The 19,604-nt window shown below is 36.7% G+C and overlaps 1 protein-coding gene across 7 annotated transcripts in view; it reads right to left on the reverse strand.

Moving 5' to 3' along the window:
* Nucleotides 1-4,808: 4,808 nt before the first annotated feature.
* The window catches only part of MPP7 (MAGUK p55 scaffold protein 7), a 271,223-nt gene continuing 256,427 nt past the window's right edge, over nt 4,809-19,604 (reverse strand). For all 7 annotated transcript variants that reach the window (XM_054435739.2, XM_054435731.2, XM_054435735.2 and 4 more), the window contains 4 exons: nt 13,184-13,277; nt 12,029-12,137; nt 10,034-10,177; nt 4,809-7,881 (listed from right to left, as the gene is read on the reverse strand). In XM_054435739.2, coding sequence (XP_054291714.1) covers nt 7,702-7,881; nt 10,034-10,177; nt 12,029-12,137; nt 13,184-13,277 — 527 coding nt within the window. In that variant the 3' untranslated portion in view covers nt 4,809-7,701. The remainder of the gene's footprint in view (nt 7,882-10,033; nt 10,178-12,028; nt 12,138-13,183; nt 13,278-19,604) is intronic.

Below are 19,604 nucleotides of genomic sequence, written 5' to 3' on the forward strand. Positions count from 1 at the left end.
TATATCTGAAACAGCGAGACTCCACCTAGCCTACACAGGGGTCCCTTTCTGTAAGAGAAATGTTGTAACATTCCTTTTGCTGTCCTGAAATGAAGTTCACTGAAATAATCTACATAATCAACAACAAACCCTATTGTAATGGAAGAGATAAATAAAAGGAAAACCATTGAAAATATGACATATTTTCATACATAAAGGCTCAAGCAGCACTTCTGTAGAAGAAAACAGAAATCGAATGGTGTCGTTACTGTGCATGCCACAGCAAAGGTGTGGACAAATGAGACGGGTCAGTGGTGACATGATGTTCCAAAATGGTAAAAAACTCTTAGTATTCTGAAAAAAAAAATGAAGTACAATCTCCCTTTGATTTACATGGTAGTGCATTCCTGGAAAATTCAGTGTATATAATAACCTAGCCAAAATACAGTACCACTCATGTTATTCTTTCCCGAGTTGCTTGAGCCAATGTTTATTTTTATTTTTTTCTTAGAAAAGTTTTTAAAGGGACAAATTTTCTTGAGCTCAGTTTTACTCAGATTCCATAGATTCTGATTTCAGTGTTATTTTCTGGATAATCTGCAATTTTGTTTTTATTTCCTTGATCAGAATACTCTAAACTTTTTATTTCTAGGTCCTTTTTCAGTTTATATTTGCTATTTGCTTCTAGTTCTATTGGACTACGGTCATAAAATGTAATTTGAGGTATTTAAATATTTTAGAGTTTAATGAGGCTTTTCAGTGGCCTACTTTAGAATTTTGTTTTATAAATGCTCAATGAGATGTAATCTCATTTTCAGGACAAAATGCTCTTTCCATAGCTATGACATAGCTATGAAAATAATTCCCTGTGGGACTAAAATTAAATACAAAGAATCTAAAAGAGAATCCATAAAATGCTATGATATCAGCCTGAAGAATTAGGATATTCAGACCCTCTATAACCATTTTTCTTCACGGTCTAAGAGATGTGTTTTACAGATTATCAAGTAGTGTGGTTTTGTTGATTATGTTTCTCATGTTTTGTTTTAGGCCTTCCATGCTCTTCTTGTAGTGCCTCATAGCATTAATTACTAAAGAACAACTTTTTGACCCAGTTAATAAGCATTGACTTCAACTCTGGTTTTTTGTTTTGTTTTGTTTTTTTGTGCTCTCTGCTTTGTTTGCATCTGCCTGGCATACTGTAGTTAATCTTCTCACTTAAAATCTTTCTCATCTGGAAGCATACAGTTGGTTTCATTTTTCAATGTAGTTGAAACGTTGTCTCAATACATGAATTTATGCCATTTAAATCACTTGTTAGAGATACAGTTGGTCTTGCTTCTGTCATCTCATTTTATGGATTCTCGTTTTGATTCTTTGTATTTAATTATAGTCCCACTGGAAATTGCTTTCAATTTTTTTGTTTTGTTGTTTTTTGAGAGTGCAGAGGCGTGATCAGAGCTCACAGCGGTGACTTCCCAGGCTCAAATGATCCTCCCACCTCAGCTTCCTGAGTAGCTGGGACTACCAGTGCTCACCACCATTCCCGGCTCTTTTTTTTTCTTTTTTCTTTGTAGATAACAGGGTTTCACCATGTTGCCCAGGCCGGTCAAATTCTTAAAAAATAATTACTTAACTGATATTTACGTACATTTATATTGCTTCCTTCCTTCTTCCATCCTCCATTATTGTGATATCGTCTAGATTCCTAATAGTAATATATTTTCATAAGTTTTTACTTTATGCTACATTGCATCCCTTTAACATTTACAGCAATAGATGTTTTGTAGCTATATTTTGTAGTTATTCAAATATATTTCTATTTAGAACTTTTCTGTGTTTAAGTGAAACTGATGATCACAAACAGCTTATCTACTACTAAGCAGCAATGCCTGGCACAGAGCAAGGGCTTAGCGAATGGAACCTTTTGGTATAATTCTTGCCCGAGTCAAATTAAACAATTAAACAAGCATTACTTTGTTTGAAATGGTAGACTCTGCAGTGTTTAGTCAGCCTTTTAATTTATAACATATTTTGAGTGACTAATAGAACACGACCATCATAAATCTGTAAATCCAAAAACATTAAGGAAGAACAACTTTTTTCTGAACTTGAATTTTAAGGTTAAATTCTTATCCATATTGAGCAGGAAAAAGAAATGAAATCTGAGAAAAATAAAATTTAAATGGAACGTCTTGCATTGGACCATTCTATAGAGTGTATTAACACTCAGTAATTGTATCATTGCAGGGTGTGTGACCACTGAGCAAAAGGACAACTTTTGCTAAGTGAAAAGTAGATATTGAGAATGGCCTGAGTTGCTCATGAATACTGTTTCAAATTAGGAGTGCTTTCAGCAGCAAGGAAGCAATGACTTACACCATCAGAACATTTTTTTTTTTAATTTAACAGTTAGAGGAAGGAAGTCCCAGGATTGGTTCAGCAGTTCAATATTATGGATTTAGGATCTTTTTCACTCAGTCATCCGTAGTACATTGGCGTTTATCATCCTCTGATGTAGGGTTAGGATTATGGCTGTCATATTGACAAGCATCACAACTGAGCATCTCAAGCAGAAAGATGAAGGCAGGACCATAAAGGATTTTCATTTCATGCAGTTGTTTGTTTAAATCAGGGAAATGTGTCTTTCTCCTAGCTCCTCCAACAGACACGACCTCGAACTGGTAGCATGACTGGCCCAGATAAGTCACTACAAAAAGGAGATTATCATGATTGACTGAGGCCAGTCTTGAGTAGGGACTGGAACTCAGGCAGACTTAACAGAAAATTTCATAGTATGCTATCTAAGGTTTTTATACATTTCTGATAATAGCCATTGTTTGAAGATGAACCCACTTGTACAGGCATGGATACATCAAGTTGTATCTGACTAAAGCAACAGTGTTTTGAGAAAATTCTTTGCCAACTGCATGTGCATAAGCGTGAACAATCATTCCTCTAATTGCCCAAATCTTAACCTGTTCCCAGCTTTACCTCAAGTTACAGAAACACGATAAAGCACAATGCAGTGGAAACAGCGTGGAGCTGGAAGATGCCAGACAACATTCCAACCCTGATTCCACTGCTCATCACCAATGTCACCCTGTGCAAGTTACTCCAGCCCTGCTGCTCAGTTTGCTCCACTGTAAAATATGAAAATAATATATTCCATGTAAGATAGTTGTGGGATTAAATGAGATCATGTATGGAAATTATAAAGATGTTATATGATTATTAAGTACAATTTGGCCAGGCAGTGATTAGCCCTGTGTATGTGTATAAGATAGCTGTTACAAAGGTAAAATATTTTCTGTCCTCCAGAAGCTTAAGTGTAACTGAACACGTATTTGGGGATAAAAGGGTGGCAGTAGAAGAAATGGCATTAATACAACTAAGGGACATTTCTTTCTAATTGTTATTAGTTACACTGCATACCCAGTGGTTAAAAATAAAAATTGGTTCACTTCCTATTGGGGATTACCTAATTAGTTCCTGATGTGTCACTTGGTAGGAAGCTATGAAACTTTTTAAAAAATGATAAAGCTTCTGGCCAGGCACGGTGGCTCATGCCTGTAATCCCAGCACTTTGGGAGGCTGAGGCAGGCAGATCACGAGGTCAGGAAATCGAGACCATCCTGGCTAGCATGGTGAAACCCCGTCTCTACTAAAAATACAAAAAATTAGCCAGGCATGGTGGCGGGTGCCTGTAGTCCCAGCTACTCAGGAGGCTGAGGCAGGAAAATGGCGTTAACCCGGGAGGCGGAGCTTGCAGTGAGCCGAGATCGCGCCACTGCACTCCAGCCTGGGCAACAGAGTGAAACTCCATCTCAAAAAAAAAAATAAATAAATAATAAAACTTCTAATAACTTATTGTAAACTTCCAGTGGGCTTATTAATAGGGAAACTGTTTATGTAGAGTGATTGAGAATACTTACACAGCTATTTTTAAATTGTGTGATGTGATGATAATGACCATTATACAATGGGAGCTCACAATTATTGAACACTTCTGTCGGTAAGTGTTTTAGTAGGATTAGCAATGGAAGTGGAGTTAGTCTTATGGGTGAAAGAATATGATCAGGTTTTGTTCTAAGTATACATGGATTCTTTCATTTCATGCCCACACCAATCCCATGAGGTAATCACTGTTCTTATCCTTATTTTTTTCTGATGAGAAAATGAAAAACAGAGAGGTTCAATGTTTTTCCCAAGGCTGCAGAGCTGGAAACAGGCAAAATCAGAATGTGAACTGAAGAATTCTGACTCCAGATCCCATGCTCTTAAATGCTTTAAATGCTCTTAAGAGCAACCTTTCTGTGGATGCACAGCTGGGGCTAACTGGCTTGAGGACTGAAGCAAGGCCAATGCCAGCTAGTTTGCATAGCAGATGACAATCTGTTCCTATATGCACAGTTGAAAAAGTTGAGTTTCGCCTAACTGGAGCTCAGGAAGAGGATGTGTGTGACACTGATTCCTAGTGGGGAGGAGGGAGAGGAGGTGGGGAGTGGGGGAGGTGTTTTCCCATCATTGATGGTCCTAATTCTTCCTTCCCACTGCGGTTCTCCACATTTTCAAATTGCTGGAATGTATGGGTAAGAACAACACTAGTGAATTCCATCTCTCCAACAGCCTTGATGAAAGCAGTGTTTGATTGAAAAAAATATGAAATTTAATTTTAGACATGGCGAGTTCAATTATATCACTTCATATCACAGTAGAAAATAGAATTTGTTCTACCATGGGAAATAGTATAATGGAATAGATCAGAATAGTAGTATAATAAAATAGAATATCCAAGTGCAAAACCAATTTTCAAGTAAGTACACACATTGTTTGAAGGTACTTTATTAAGATCAAAGATTTTTCATTACATTTATTTATAAATCCTTCCTAGTCAAAATAAAATAAATAATAAAAATCTGTATCTTTAGAAAGAACATAGTTTTGTAAGCCTGAGAAGGTTATGTTTGTCAATTTCAAATTATTACAGTTTAGATACATTCAATCATTACACAATACCAGGAAGGTCAGCCTTAAAGATACCAAGAACTTCCATATTGGTCAGTAAAATAAGGGTAAAAAATTAAGTTTTAATTTCACCTTTTTATGTTTAATTGACTATAGTCAATAATAGGAGTAGAGAATTTAGTTTTTGGTCTTGAATTTTAAATATATGAATTTCAAAAAGTGAACATTGCTCTTCTCTTACGTAGTGGCTCCAACTTAGGGAGCTGGCTTCTGGAGCGGGGAGTGCTGTTCTCCTTGCTGGAGAAGGAGGCTGGGGGAAGAAAGTACAGAATTCAGGGCCTTTTTGCTGCCGTTGTCAATGAACTCTTGGAGTTGGCCCTGCCTTATTAAATTTTAATCAAATATATTTCTAAGCATCAAGATGGCCATGTAAACACTGTTTTTAAGACCATGTCTACTGGCTGGGCACGGTGGATCATGCCTGTAATCCCAGCACTTTGGGAGGCCAAGGCAGGAGGATTGCTTGAGCCCAGGAGTTCAAGACCAGCCTGATCAACATGGCAAGACCCTGTCTCAAAAAAAAGAAAAAAAAAAGTATACTACCTGATTTCTAAAATTGCCAAAGTGCCCCCTTTTTCCCCCATTATTTAAAAAATATTGTTCTAGCTCTGCCCTTAAGGTCTGGACCTTTCTTTTTTAAAACGTTATATTTTTATAACATCTTATTATTACCACCACCAAAAAAGGACTCAGTTTCTCCCACTTTACACTATATCTCTGTCCCCAAAGTAAATAACTGAAGCAATTATCTGCAATTTTTTTTAAATGTGGGTATTTCAGGGTAAAGAATTTGGACTGCCTAAATTACTCAGGTGATTGCCTGAATTATTACATATTTCCCATCATTCTTTGTACAAGAAGTCTTGATTTATAGAAAATTTCAGACAATGTTCAAAGAAGGAAATATGCTACCCAAACAATCTACTTAAGACTTCAGATTGGCAGCCCTCCCTCTTTCATTTTTTAAAAACAAAATTTCTTGCTATTTAATTAATATACTTAGAACTCACTGTCTGGATCATGTTGTTATATAATACTTAGTCTGATGACCTATTTTGGTGTGACTATGTGTCAAAGCCATTGGAGTGGTTTTTGTCTCTGTTTCTAATATGAACTTGACAAGTATGAAGGAAAAGCAGTGAATAATGCTATCAAATGTGCAGTGCACAGATCGCGCACTTGGATCTATCTGTGTAAAGCTCAAATATTTACATGGAATGTTGACCATGATTTATAAAACTACTCTTTTAAATTAGGACATCTTGACATACAATCAATTTGTTTTATGAATAGCCCCATTTGATATTTAAAAAAATATGCCTTTCAAATATTTCATAAATATATAAAATTTTACTACATTCTATTTTTTTTTCACATGACAAACTGTCTTTACAAATCAACAAAAAAATAACATTTTTTTTTCCACTTTGAAAGTCACAGATGCAATGATTTTCGACTGGCAGGGCTTCACTGCATGCAAGAATGGCAGGATATGCTCTCTTATAGAACGTATAGACATTTCTAGCATTTTTAATGATATAATTCACTTGCTGAAAATCAGTAGTATCAAAGAAAAGTGAGAGATCCCATCTAAATATTTACTATATAAGAGTCTTTCTCAAACTTCTTTAACAATGGCAAGGTTAGGATGGTGTCTGGACAGTGTTAACAATCATTTTGATGACAAAGAAATAACATTACATGAGAAGTTTTCTAAAATATATCTTAGAGCAATTTAAAGAGGGGTGATCTATTGCACATAGATGAAAAATAATCTTTAATTGTATCAGTAATATGTAAAACGTTTTACATGTTTTGGAATAGAAATCTTTCTTCTAATTTATTGGAAAAATCCAAAACCAGCTAAAATAACATTTTGGGTGACTTCATAAATTGTCTTCAGAGGATTTACAAATAAAAATATTCTTTGTAATCATTTCTTACCACAAGACTACCATTCTTACTAATATTAATCCCAAAGGAAAGGCTTTTAGTTACATATATAATAACTGTTAAAAGTCTACTTTCCCTTATTAAATGTTGTTGAGTCACTGACAGGTACTCAAAAGGACTTCTCAAGCTATATTATGAAGGCCATTCACTCAAGGTACAATTTCAGTTACTCCTTTAAGAATTATTTTAAAATGCACACACTGTGAACGTATCGCGAATATGTAAGAAAAAGTCTACACTTTTTGAATAGTAAGAGGACACCTTACTGCCTGCCCGGCTAAATCTGTGATGATCCACCCAGAAACAGCAAAGCTGACCTGTCTGTCTGGAGCTGCTCATGGCTGCTGAATTGATACCTTCAACAGCTAACATTCAAACTCGACAGCAGCAGCCACACCTGAGACCAGCAGAAGCGCTGAACTCCAATACATACTAAGCCTCTAGCTAAGTCTCTCTGAAAATTTCAGCCTCATCTTGGAGTTACAGCTGTATTAAAGACAACGAGAAGGTTTGAGGTTTTGCTTAGAATACAGTACTGTGCATATTTTGATTTCGGATCTTATGCTAATACATGGTGTTTGAAATAAGGCCGTAAAAAGATACAAACAAAACCAGCATTCAACTTGAACCAAGATTGTACATCTATGACAGTGATATAGATTTAAAAACCCTACTACCAAAACAGTAACTGATTTCATCATGCGCTCTATAGAAAAAGACAATTATGGAAATTTCTCTTAGTTATGAATGTAACCAGCTCACTGGCACCCAATGGGTCTCTGTCTCTAATTTGTCAAAAGTTGTTTTGAGCTCATTGAATGCCACGGTGAGGTCATCATTTATTATAATTTTGTCAAAAAGATGACCATATTGACTTTCCATTATCTGTGCAGATTTAATCATTTCTTGAAAATCTTCTTCCTACAAAAGGAAGTATTAAAAAAATAATTGGTTAACCAGGCCATTACCTCACTTCACATCAATGCAAACATTCGACAATTGGTTTACCTAATGCTGTTCTGTGTTCAGTCTTTCCCCTCAGCCAGAAATAAAAGTCATCCTCTTTAACCACAAGTGCTTCAGAAGCCATAATTTCTAATACTATTTCTATGATTTGCTTGTAACAAAAAACTACTCTGGCAAGAGTCAAAACTCCTGCCTTAACTGAATTGCAGGATAATGAGTCACTAAGTCATCATTACGGGGAAATGTCAGTATTAAAATAGCTATTGGAGAAAAGAATTGTTTACTCTGATGTTTTGGCTGCATTATTTATGCTTATTCATAGGAAGGAATTTATAATATAAATGCCTTTTTCAGAGTTGGACAAATTTGTAAAAGGATGATTACTATGTTTTCTGTTTTTTGTTTTGAGACAGAGTCTCACTCTGTTGCCCAGGTTGGGGTGCAGTGGTGCAATCCTGGCTCACTGCAACCTCTGCCTCCGGGGTTCAAGCAATTCTCCTGCCTCAGCCTCCCGAGTAGCTGGAATTACAGGAGCGTGCTGCCACACCTGGCTAATTTTTGTATTTTTAGTAGAGATGCATTTTCTCCATGTTCACCATGCTGGTCGGGAACTCCTGACCTCAAGTGATCCACCTGTCTCGGCCTCCCAAAGTGCTGGGATTACAGGCGTGAGCCACCGTGCCCGGCTGATTACCACGTTCCTTCGATGTCTCATTAAAAGTGTTTTGGGAGCCTTCGTGTCTCACATTTTTAAAGCCAGGAAGTATTTTAGTTGGCTATATAACATAAATGTAAGAGAGCCAAATCCTAAGAATATGTTATCCTTTCTTATCTTCGTTGAGAAACCTTTAAAATGTCTAAATAGTACAATAAATCTTTATGTTGCAACATGCTGAAATAATTTGAGTCTGCATTTCATTGTCACATAAGATTTCACAATAACAGAAAATTTAATTTTAGTGTTGATCAAGAGCCTGAGTAACTAACATCGTATGACAGTACCTACTCAGAACGGATATGTACTGTTGGCATGTAAAAAAAGGTATTTATCAAATATACTGGGAATCAGAAATGTGATCTGTATTTTGTAACCACAATGAACAGTTCATAAATTAATATAGACTAAAGTTAATGATGAGCTAATTAAGAGGGGCAAGAAAAAAATAAGCTCTTGACATTTAATTTCTTTGCTTTTGATTTTTGGTCCAAAGGTAGAAAATATTAAGATTAAGAAGAAAAACAATAAAAGGTCTTGCCAGAAGCCATTATAGTCATGAATATACCACAATCATCATTTCCAATAATACTCATAGAATATACAAATATTATTGCTGAATAATATTGGTCTACTTATCCTATACCCAAAATAGTGATTTTCTTTTGCTGTGCTAAATATAATTGTTGACACAAGGAGACAAGCAAGGCAAATTATTAAATTTTTCATTTGGACTCTTAATGAGTAACAGTAACTGATGGTATTTTTAGCTTTAAAAATAAGGCTGCTCTGAAAATTAATTGGTCTAGATTTTATACAAATGTTCAGCCTACAATAGTATGAAATGTTTGCATAATAGCATACAAAATAGTTTTGAGTCAATTGAATATGAAGATCCATTCACCAAAGCACAAAAAGTGTAACTGTTTAAAAGGTATGTACCTAAATACAATTCTTTCACTGATTTTTGTATCTATTACACTCTTCCCGAGTACATGCAGCTGTATATATGTTTTCATATATACAACTATATCTTACATCTTATCTACTGCTTATATCTTATCTCCAAGCTTTTTGTGGTTGTTGTTGAGACAGGGTCTCACTCTGTCGCCCAGGCTGGAGTGTAGTGGTGTGATCTCAGCTCACTGCACTCTCAGTCTCCTCGAGTCTTGTGATCTTCCCACCTCCGCCTCCCAAGTAGCTGGGACTACAGGTGTGCAAACATCATGCCTGGCTAATTTTTATATTTTTTGTAGAGATGGGGTTTCACCATGTTGGCCAGGCTGGTCTTGAACTCCTGGACTCAAATGATCCTCCTGCTTCGGCCTCCCAAAGTGCTGGGATTACAGGTGTGAGCCACCACACCTGGCCCCCAAGCATTATTATACTTACTGTGAAGGGCTTTGCAGCACCTTGGTCATCTCTGCTTGAAATAATCTTTGCATTTTTTCTTGTTTCTCTCAAACGCTCTATTGATGGAGGCTTTATAAATATCACATAGGGCTTAAATTCTAGTGTCCTTAAATGCTTCACTGTCTACAAGGAAGAAAAGAAAGTTTTCTCACATTTCTCCATAGCATCATGAATTACTGAATTTTCTTTCTAGGAGAAAATTCCTCAAAATTATTCTTTAATTAAGGTCAGTAGTCATTTCAATATATTATTATTCAATTAACTGTTGAAAATTAAATGTAACAAACACTTCTGAAAAAAAGCTGGGGAATGTAACTTGGCATTTTAAAATGTTCTGAAATACATCATAATTAACATTGAACAGAAGTGACTAAAAATATCACAAAACTGGTTTTTAGATCAAATACCCCAAAGGTGTGATGAGTTAAATAACCTTCTGTCCACAAATGTCTTCCAACCATCCCTTTTAAGCCCCTTCTTGATTTCAGGCAGGAGTTCTCCTCTTTCACCCTATCCTTCAGAGTGCCCTACAAGGGCAGCCTCCTGCTCTCCATGATGCCTGTCCAGATTCCTTCATCAAATCGTTGATGTTCTATACTCTATACTTCTGGGGACCTATCTATAAAGGGTGAGAGCTGAAAGTTATTATTCATGAGCTGATACTACACTGTGGGAGTCTGAGAGCAACTGGACCTGGGACACCAGCAGAGAGGCTCTGCATAAGCAGGACTGTCCCATTCACTGTTGGTGCCTGATATGGTTTGGATCTGTGTCCACACCCAAATCTCATGTTGTAATGTAATCCCCACTGCTGGAGGTGCAGCCTGGCGGGAGGTGACTGGATCACAGAGGCAGTTTCCCACGGTTTAACAGCATCCCCCTCGGTGCTGTCATCACAATAGTCAGTTCTTATGAGACCTTGTTGTTTAAAAGTGTGTGGCACCTTGCTCCTCTCCTCTCTCTTCCTCCTGCTCTGGCCATGTGAAGTGCTCAACCCTCCTTTGCTTTCCGCCATGATTTTAAGTTTCCTGAGGCTTCCCAGAGCTGAGCAGATGCCAGCATCATGCTTCCTGTACAGTCTGCAGAGCCGTGAGCCAATTAAACCTCTTTTTTTTTTTTTAAATAAATTACCCAGTCTCAGGTATTTCTTCATAGCAGTGCAACAAGGGACTAACACAGTGCCCAAGTCAGGAGGCAGCTTTCCTGATTCTTGAAACCTTTTACTCCAGATTCATCTTCCTTTAGAGGTGCAAAGGGCTTCCGCAGGTCATTCTAGCATTTGGAGGTTTTGCACCCCAGGGTACAGCCATCAGTGGAAGGAGAAACCATGGTCCCTGGGGGATGAGGAAAATGCTGTGGGCTGGGGATCTGCTGGAAGATGTATGGTTTGATAGGGAATTGAATGGCCTCATCCACTGAAGTTCTCAGTTCACAATGTTCATAATGGAGTTTCCAGGATGACAGGTGCAGACATGGCAGTTGCAATGGGGCTTTCATTCAGTACATTTGCTGCAAAATGCCCTTCAGTTCTAGTGGGGGGTTATTTGCTAGGATATATACAGAACCAAAGTCAAAGACTTGGAACCAAAATGTCAATTGTTAAAAATTATAGACACTAATACATAACACATAAGAATGCATTATGCATGTAACAATGTGATGTATTTTTTAAAAATACAGAATATATAGAAACATCTAAGAGTTGCTTTACTTGACAAAAATTGAATATAAATAAGAGTTACAAACACAGGTCTTGGAGCTTCCTCCACTTCTCTTTCTAATAATATTATGGGCTTTTCTTTTTCTCCACCAAAGATGTCTCAAATTATATTTAAATGCTTTTGTCATCTCAGAAAAGCCACATATATGCCAAAAGTGAGTTGACTTCATAGTTATTTCATACTGAAATGCTCACATGAGATGCTGTAGATGACATGGGTCAGAAGGGTATTGAATAGCTCATTGTTTACTTACATGAGGCTGAACATCCAACAAACAAACTTTGTTTTTAGCAAGGACAGACCGAACTGAGTCTATACTTGTGCCGTAGTAGTTGTTTTTATATTCTCCATATTCAATAAACCTGTAAAAAATTAAATGAATCAGAATCATTTGTGAATTTAAAACAATTATAGGTGGCAAGATAAAATTCATAGGTAAAAGACATTTCTGCTGAACACGTAATTTTTTTAAACTGTGTTTAATAATACAAACAGAGCCAAGTATTTCAAAATGTCAGTTTTTAAAAAATCTTTTATTTTACATTTTCAAATCAGTAACACTTGCTTAAATTACACTTAAGCAGAAAAAAGGTACTTTAGTCTAGTAGGGCTCTAATGTTTTCCATCACCCCCTTTTTTTTCAGAACTAATGCAATGCAATAAAATGGTGAATAAGCCAAACAATAGAAACTACTGGAATTTCATTGCACACTACAGAGTAACCCAGCCCGGCTTCAGAATTAGAGGCGCTGGGTGGTGGCTAATGGAGCCAGGGCAGCCGATCATGTGCTATAAAAACACAATCACTGCGCCAAACGCGAAAAAAGCATTTCGATGTTTCAATAAAATCCCACAATCCTGCATTAAAACACATATTGCTTCTGATAGCCTAAAATATTCGTGCCTCAGCAGATGGAAAACCTGGGCAGGGGGCATTGGGGTGGGCTTGGAGCTAGCTAGAGAAGATGGTACCAGCAAGTTAATTATCATCATTTCAATTTTTTGAGGAGCCAATGAGAGAATGAGATGCTGGTGTGTGAAGCAGATGCTGGAACTAGTGATATACTACATAGTTGTTGGTTTTTGAAGTAAAATTCTATCCAAATTACATGTTAAGATTCAATTAGTGGGCTGGAAGGAGGTCAGAATAAGACACTTGCAACCTTCCCTCATTCTGCAAAACAGTGTCTACACATTTTATAGAAATGAAGCAAATCCAGGTTACTAAAAAATTAGAGGTGAAGATTAACAATAATTACCAACCAAATTATTACCTTTTCATCTGTTTCAAATATTATTATGATAACTAAAATACACTTCAAATGGAGAACTCTCAGTTGTCTAAAACTGGACAGGCATGTGCTTATAAAAAACAGTCACACGAAAATTCTCAAAAATGTCCACATACTTGTTATTTTGTACATCTGTCTCAAACAAATGCTTGGAAATGAAAATGTATTCAACACCATCACTCTCCTGGCTTCTTCTTGCTCTGGTGGTATCTACAATTTAATGAAAAGGAGTTTAGAAAAGCCCACATCAGCCACCTTGAAGAAAATACTAAAAAAGAAATCAAGGGTATTTAATTCGTTTTTTCAACAGGATTTAAAAAGTATTTAAAAAGCAAATTAGCTAATAAAATATACTAAGCTGTTATAAATCCAGATTTTCCACTGTTATTAAAATTATATTGATTTGAAGATGGGTTAAGAAGTTAATTGCATTGTATGTCTCTGCTATTATTCGCTATTTTGAAGGCTCTCTAACCTGATACAAGTTTAAATAGCACTTGTATCAGGTGCTATTTAAACTCCTGAGGAAAAGAAACCTTTTTTTTTTTGCAAATAATATGCTTATTATCTTTATTGATCTTTATTCATTAAAGCCAATCTATTAACCACTAAGTTGTTAGGTAAACTCTGAAATTGTTTGACTCTCTTCTTCTCATGGGACATAGTGGGTATGCCATCAAGGTTTTTTTTTTTTTTTTTTTTTTTTTTTTTTGAGACGGAGGCTCGCTATCGCCCAGGCTGGAGTGCAGTGGCGCGATCTCAGCTCACTGCAGGCTCCGCCCCCTGGGTTCACGCCATTCTCCTGCCTCAGCCTCCCGAGTAGCTGGGACTACAGGCGCCCGCCACCTCGCCAGGCTAATTTTTTGTATTTTTAGTAGAGACGGGGTTTCACCGTGTTAGCCAGGATGGTCTCGATCTCTTGACCTCGTGATCCGCCCGCCTCGGCCTCCCAAAGTGCTGGGATTACAGGCGTGAGCCACCGCGCCCGGCCTGCCATCAAGGTTTTGTTTTACCAGCCAAATGAAGCCAAATACTTCTGTGTGCTACTCATTCCTCCTTTGCAAAGTTATAAATATCATCATCTTAGAATACTATTGAACTTCTAACCTTTCAGTAATCTTGCCTAATTATTTATTAATGAATTAAAATGGAGCAGAAAATATAGGATTCATTAAAACGACAACAAGAACATAGCCCAAGGCACTCCAGTGCTGACTTGGCAAATGTAAACCCACTACAGGCCATCCTTCCTGCAGATCCCAACTAAAAACTACGGATGTCAAGAAACTACCTGAACACTTTGAAAACAAGTAAAGCAGGTAGACTGTAAAGGGGAGTCAAACTGCATGGGGAGGAGTTTAACTTTATTTTCCTCTTAGCTTTGCCCCAGTGGTGGGAATCCTTCACAGAGCAGCATGGTAGAATCTGCAGCTAAATGCCAATAGAAGCCCTAACGTTCTGGTGCAAAGAACTTGGGACGAGGGGTAGAAAAAGTCCTTGTGGGTTGAAAAGTGTGGAGGAAATCCAGGAGAGAAGAAAGCTGGAGAAGAAAATACTTCAATTCTGTGTGTGGGTTGAAAAGTGTGGAGGGAATCCAGGAGAGAAGAAAGCTGGAGAAGAAAACACTTCAATTATGTGTATGAGTCAACAATAGTCTAAGAATCCTCTCTGTGCTACATACATGTAGTTCAAACTCAAACCAGCATGGCAAAGGCCTTATGAACTGAGAGTGGAATGTACAGATTTCAGCCTAATCCCTGAATAAGAGTATCACAAAACGTATCTAAGCCAACGAAGAAAAGGCTTAAAGAACTGAGCTGAGATCTGAGCCATGCACACAGGTCTTAGACTAATCCATGCACCCTAACAGACCCAAATCAATATAACAAAGGTAAGTGAGATAAAAGAAGCTGGCAGCTAAAATAAAAACACCAACATTCTCCAGAATATGGTAACAAGACCTAGTGTTAATACAACATTATATTCACAATGTCCAAAATGCAATCTGAAATTATTCAACATGAAAGAACCAAAAAAAAAAAACAACAATTTTCAAGGGGAAAGATAACAGATGGCAACCCTGAATGACCTGGAAGTTAGATTAGACAAAGTCTTTCAAACAGGTACCATAACTAAGCTTGAAAAGGTAAGGGAAAATATACTTGAATTGAACAAAAATATAAAATTCTTAGCAGAGGAACAGAAACTATAAAGGAAAAAACAAATAGAAATTGTAGAACTGAAAAATAAAAATATCCAATAGAAACAAATCACTAGATGGGCCCAATAACAGAATGACAGAAAAAAAAGCCAGTGAACTTGAAGACAGAGCAACAAAATTATATAATCTAAACAACAACAACAACAAGATTTTAAAAATGTAGACAGAACTCCAGGGACCTATGAGAAAACATATATGTCATAGGAGTACTAGAAGGAGAGGAAAAAAGAGATTGGAGCAGAAAAATATGTTTGAAGAAATAAAGGCCCCAAACTTCTATAATTTGGTGAAATACATAAACTTACCAATTTCAGCAGCTCAGCAAATCCCAAACAGGATACACTCAGAAGGGAAAAATTATGCCTAGACACATTATAATCAAACTATTAAAAGCCAAAGATAAATAAAAAATCTCAAAGCAGCTAGGAAAAAACACAGAACACATAAGTGAATAATGATTTAAACTGTTACAGATTTCTTATTATAAATCATAAAAATAAGAAATCAATGAAATAATATCTTTAAAGCACTAAAGGAAAATACTTAATCAAAATGTGTTTCAAGAATAAAGGCAAAACAAAGACCTCCTCAGAAGAAGAGAAACTAATAGAATTCACAGCCAACTGTTCTAAAAGAAATATTCAAGGAAGTTTTTTAGGCTGAAGAGAAATGATAAGAAGGAAACTTCTATATTCAGGAATGAGGAAAGAACAAATAATTGTGTAAATGTAAAAGTCTACTTTTTTCCTCTTAAGTTCACTAAGATATATATGACTATTTTAAAGAAAAGTTATAATATTGTCTGATAGTTTTCAATGTATGCAAATGTAATACATTTGACACCTAAAACAAAAAGATTAGGCTGGGGGAAAGGGTCTTAAATGGCTGCCAGGTTTCTGTATTTTATGTGAAATGACACCAAGTTAAACTGCAAGCAGGTCATGAATGGTTAGATATGCATACTTTAATATTCAGAGCAACCAGTAAAAAACTAATCCAGAGATACCACCAGAGAGTCAATAGGTAGATTAAAATGGAAATTAAAAAACACTAAAATAATCCAAAAGAAGACAGAAAAATACAATAAAATACAGAAGAGACAAACAGAAAACAAATAATAAAATAGTAGCTTAAATTCAATCATTTCCATAATTTAGTAAATACACACACACACACACACACACACACCAAAGGTTGGCTTAACATTAGAAAAGCAGTAGAATTCACAACATTAAGAGAATAATGGCAGACAAAACAATCATCTCAACGTATGCAGAAAAAGCATTTTTTAAAAACTTCGACACCATTCACAACAGTCTCAGCAAACTAGGAGTAACAGGAATGTCCTTAAATTGATAAAGCCAACGTTATATTAATGGTAAAAGATGGAGCTGTTTTCCCCTGAGATCAGGAGCAAGGCAAGTTTGCTAAGTAACAACACGAAAAATAACTCGAAATGGGTCAAGACTTAAATGTAAAACCTAAAACTGTAAAACTTCCAGAAGAAAACAGGAGAATGTCTTTGCAACCTTGAGATAGCAAAGAACTTTTACACAGAACAGAAAACATAAAAGAAAGAATGATAAATTAGATTTCATCAAAATTAAACACTTTTGCTTTTTACAAGACACCATTAAAAAAAATGAAAAGGTCAACCACAGACCGGAAGAAAATATGTGTAACACATTTATCAGATGAAGGACATGTATCCAACAGTATGTAAAGAACTCTCAAAACTCAGTAACGAGACAAATAGTCCACTTTTAAAAAATGGGCCAGGCACAGTGCCTCACACCTGTAATCCCACACTTTGGGAGGCTGAGGCAGGTGGATCACTTGAGGCCGGGAGCTCGAAACCAGCCTGGCCAATATGGTGAAACCCCACCTCTACTATAAATATAAAAATTAGCCAGGCATGGTTGCACACACACCTGTAATCCCAGCTACTTGGGAGGCTGAGGTGGGATAATCACTTGAACCCAGGAGGTGGAGGTTGGAGTGAGCCAAGATCATACCACTGCACTTCAGCCTGGGTGACAGAGCAAGACTCTGTCTCCAAAAAAAAAAAAAAGTCAAAAGATTTGAACACACACTTTACCAAAGAAGATCGGGGGTCCTCAATCCCCAGGCCACACCAGTCTGCGGCCTGTTAGGAACCAGGCCACACAGAAGGTGAGCGACGGGCAGGCAAAGGAGCATTACCACCTGAGCTCCTCCTCCTGTCAGATCAGCAGCGGCATTAGGAGCAGGAACCGAAATTGTGGACTGCACGTGTGAGAGATCTAGATTAGGTACTCCTTATGAGAATCTAATGCCTGATGATCTGAGGTAGAACAGTTTCATCCTGACACCATCCCCTCCTGCCCTGTCTGTGGAAAAATTGTCTTCCGTGATTTTGTGAAACTGGTCCCTGATGCCAAAAAGTTTGGGGACTGCTGCATAAAATTATGCTAGTCATTAGTTAATGCAAACTGCAGTATGAGATACCACTACGTACTTACTACATTGACAAAAATTTAGAAGACTGACTACACCAAGTGTTGGCAAGGATGTGAAGCACCTGGAGCTCACATACGCTACTAGAGGTCTGTAAGATGGTATAACCACTTTGGACATCAGTTTAGTAGTTTCTCAAAAAATTAAACTATATGGCCTCACCATCCCACTCCTACTTATTTGGCCAAGAGAAACAAAAACATATTTGTCAAAAGACTTGTACAAAAACCTTGTAATAACTTTATTTATAATAGCCAAAAATGGGGGTAGAGGAAGAAACCCCTAAATACTCATCAACGGGTGCATGGATAGACAAATTGTAGTATTTCTATACAATGGAATGCTATTCAGCATGAAAAGGGATGAAAAAGAATGAATTATTGATGTAGGAAACAACATGGGTGAATCTTACATTCATTATGCTGAGTGGGAAAAGTCTGGCAAAGAAAAAAGTGGATGCATACTGTATAATCCTATTTAGATAACATACTAAATCATTCCAAATAATCTATTGTGACAGAATGCAGATCAGTGGTTGCCTGGGAACAGGGTGGAAGGCTGGATTACCAAGGGCACAAGGAAATTTTTTGAGATGGAAACATTCATTATGTTGACTGTGCTGATGTTTTCACATGTGTACGCAGATGCTAAAACTGATGTAATAGTACATTTTAAATATGTGAAGTTTATTCAAATTACATCTTGATGTTACAAAAAAGAATCTGAGAAGTAGGGGAAATGTAACTTAATAGAAAAAGTAATGAATTTATAAAAGCCAACTAATTTAAGTTATATCCCAAAGTTTAATTCCCTTTTATTTAGTTAGCAAGAATATTTTAATACAATGCTCAGATCTCTTGAAACAGTTTTTCATACCTGTTCTGCAGGTATGAAAGGTAGTGCTAGTCTTTAAAATGAAATGTCACACTCTTTACAGGAACAGCATGAAGTACTGGTGCACTGTATTCTAAACTGGTACATTGTATTCTATCACAAAGACTAAAGTTTTGCAGCAGAAAAATACCCTACTGAGTGTATATAACACAATTAATATCCAAGAACATGAGATATATTAAAATTAGTATAATGCCCTGCTTTGGAGTTTAGGCTTAATATTCATTCATTCATTAATCAGTTGTGTTGTTGCTATTTGCTAGTGTTCCTTCAGCAAATAGTAAGCCTAAGTAAAAAGTATTGTTGAAAATCAAATTGAGAATTTTCTGTGCATTGATTTCTTTCTTACAGAGAAAAGATTGTCTTTAATTATGAAGGCAGGACACTTTGGTTGAAAATCTGCAACACATGGTTGAAAGATCACTTCCCTGACACACGGCATCCCACAGCAGGGTTAAAATATTTTTAGAACCACATCAAGGGGTAATTGAACAAGACATTTATTACATTGCCACATGCATTTAAAAGGTAATGCGTCTACAACCAAATTGTTTGCTTATCATAATCAACCTGAATTACCTAGGTCTGATGTTATTTTACTGACAAAGAATGTCAGTGCCTAATTGTAATGAGTTCCACAGGAACCTCATGAACTCATTCACAACAAGGAATACTGAATAAGAGATCTGAAATTCTTATGAGAAGGAGATTCCAAGGGAAAGATGTGCATATTACCCACAAGGCAGGCACGACTCCATCACAGCTCACTGAGTACCCACTGTGTATACCAGTTAAGGCAAAATAGAAAACAAAATAGGAGCACTCTTCCCACTTCCCCAAAATATCCCAAAATAGCTGTCCTGGGAAGATAGGGAAAAAAAATTTAACTGGTACCCTAGTTATAACGCCTTTTTTTTTTTAAAGAA

Source organism: Pongo pygmaeus, chromosome 8 (genome assembly GCF_028885625.2).
Source record: "Pongo pygmaeus isolate AG05252 chromosome 8, NHGRI_mPonPyg2-v2.0_pri, whole genome shotgun sequence".
NCBI classification, from domain to species: domain Eukaryota; kingdom Metazoa; phylum Chordata; class Mammalia; order Primates; family Hominidae; genus Pongo; species Pongo pygmaeus.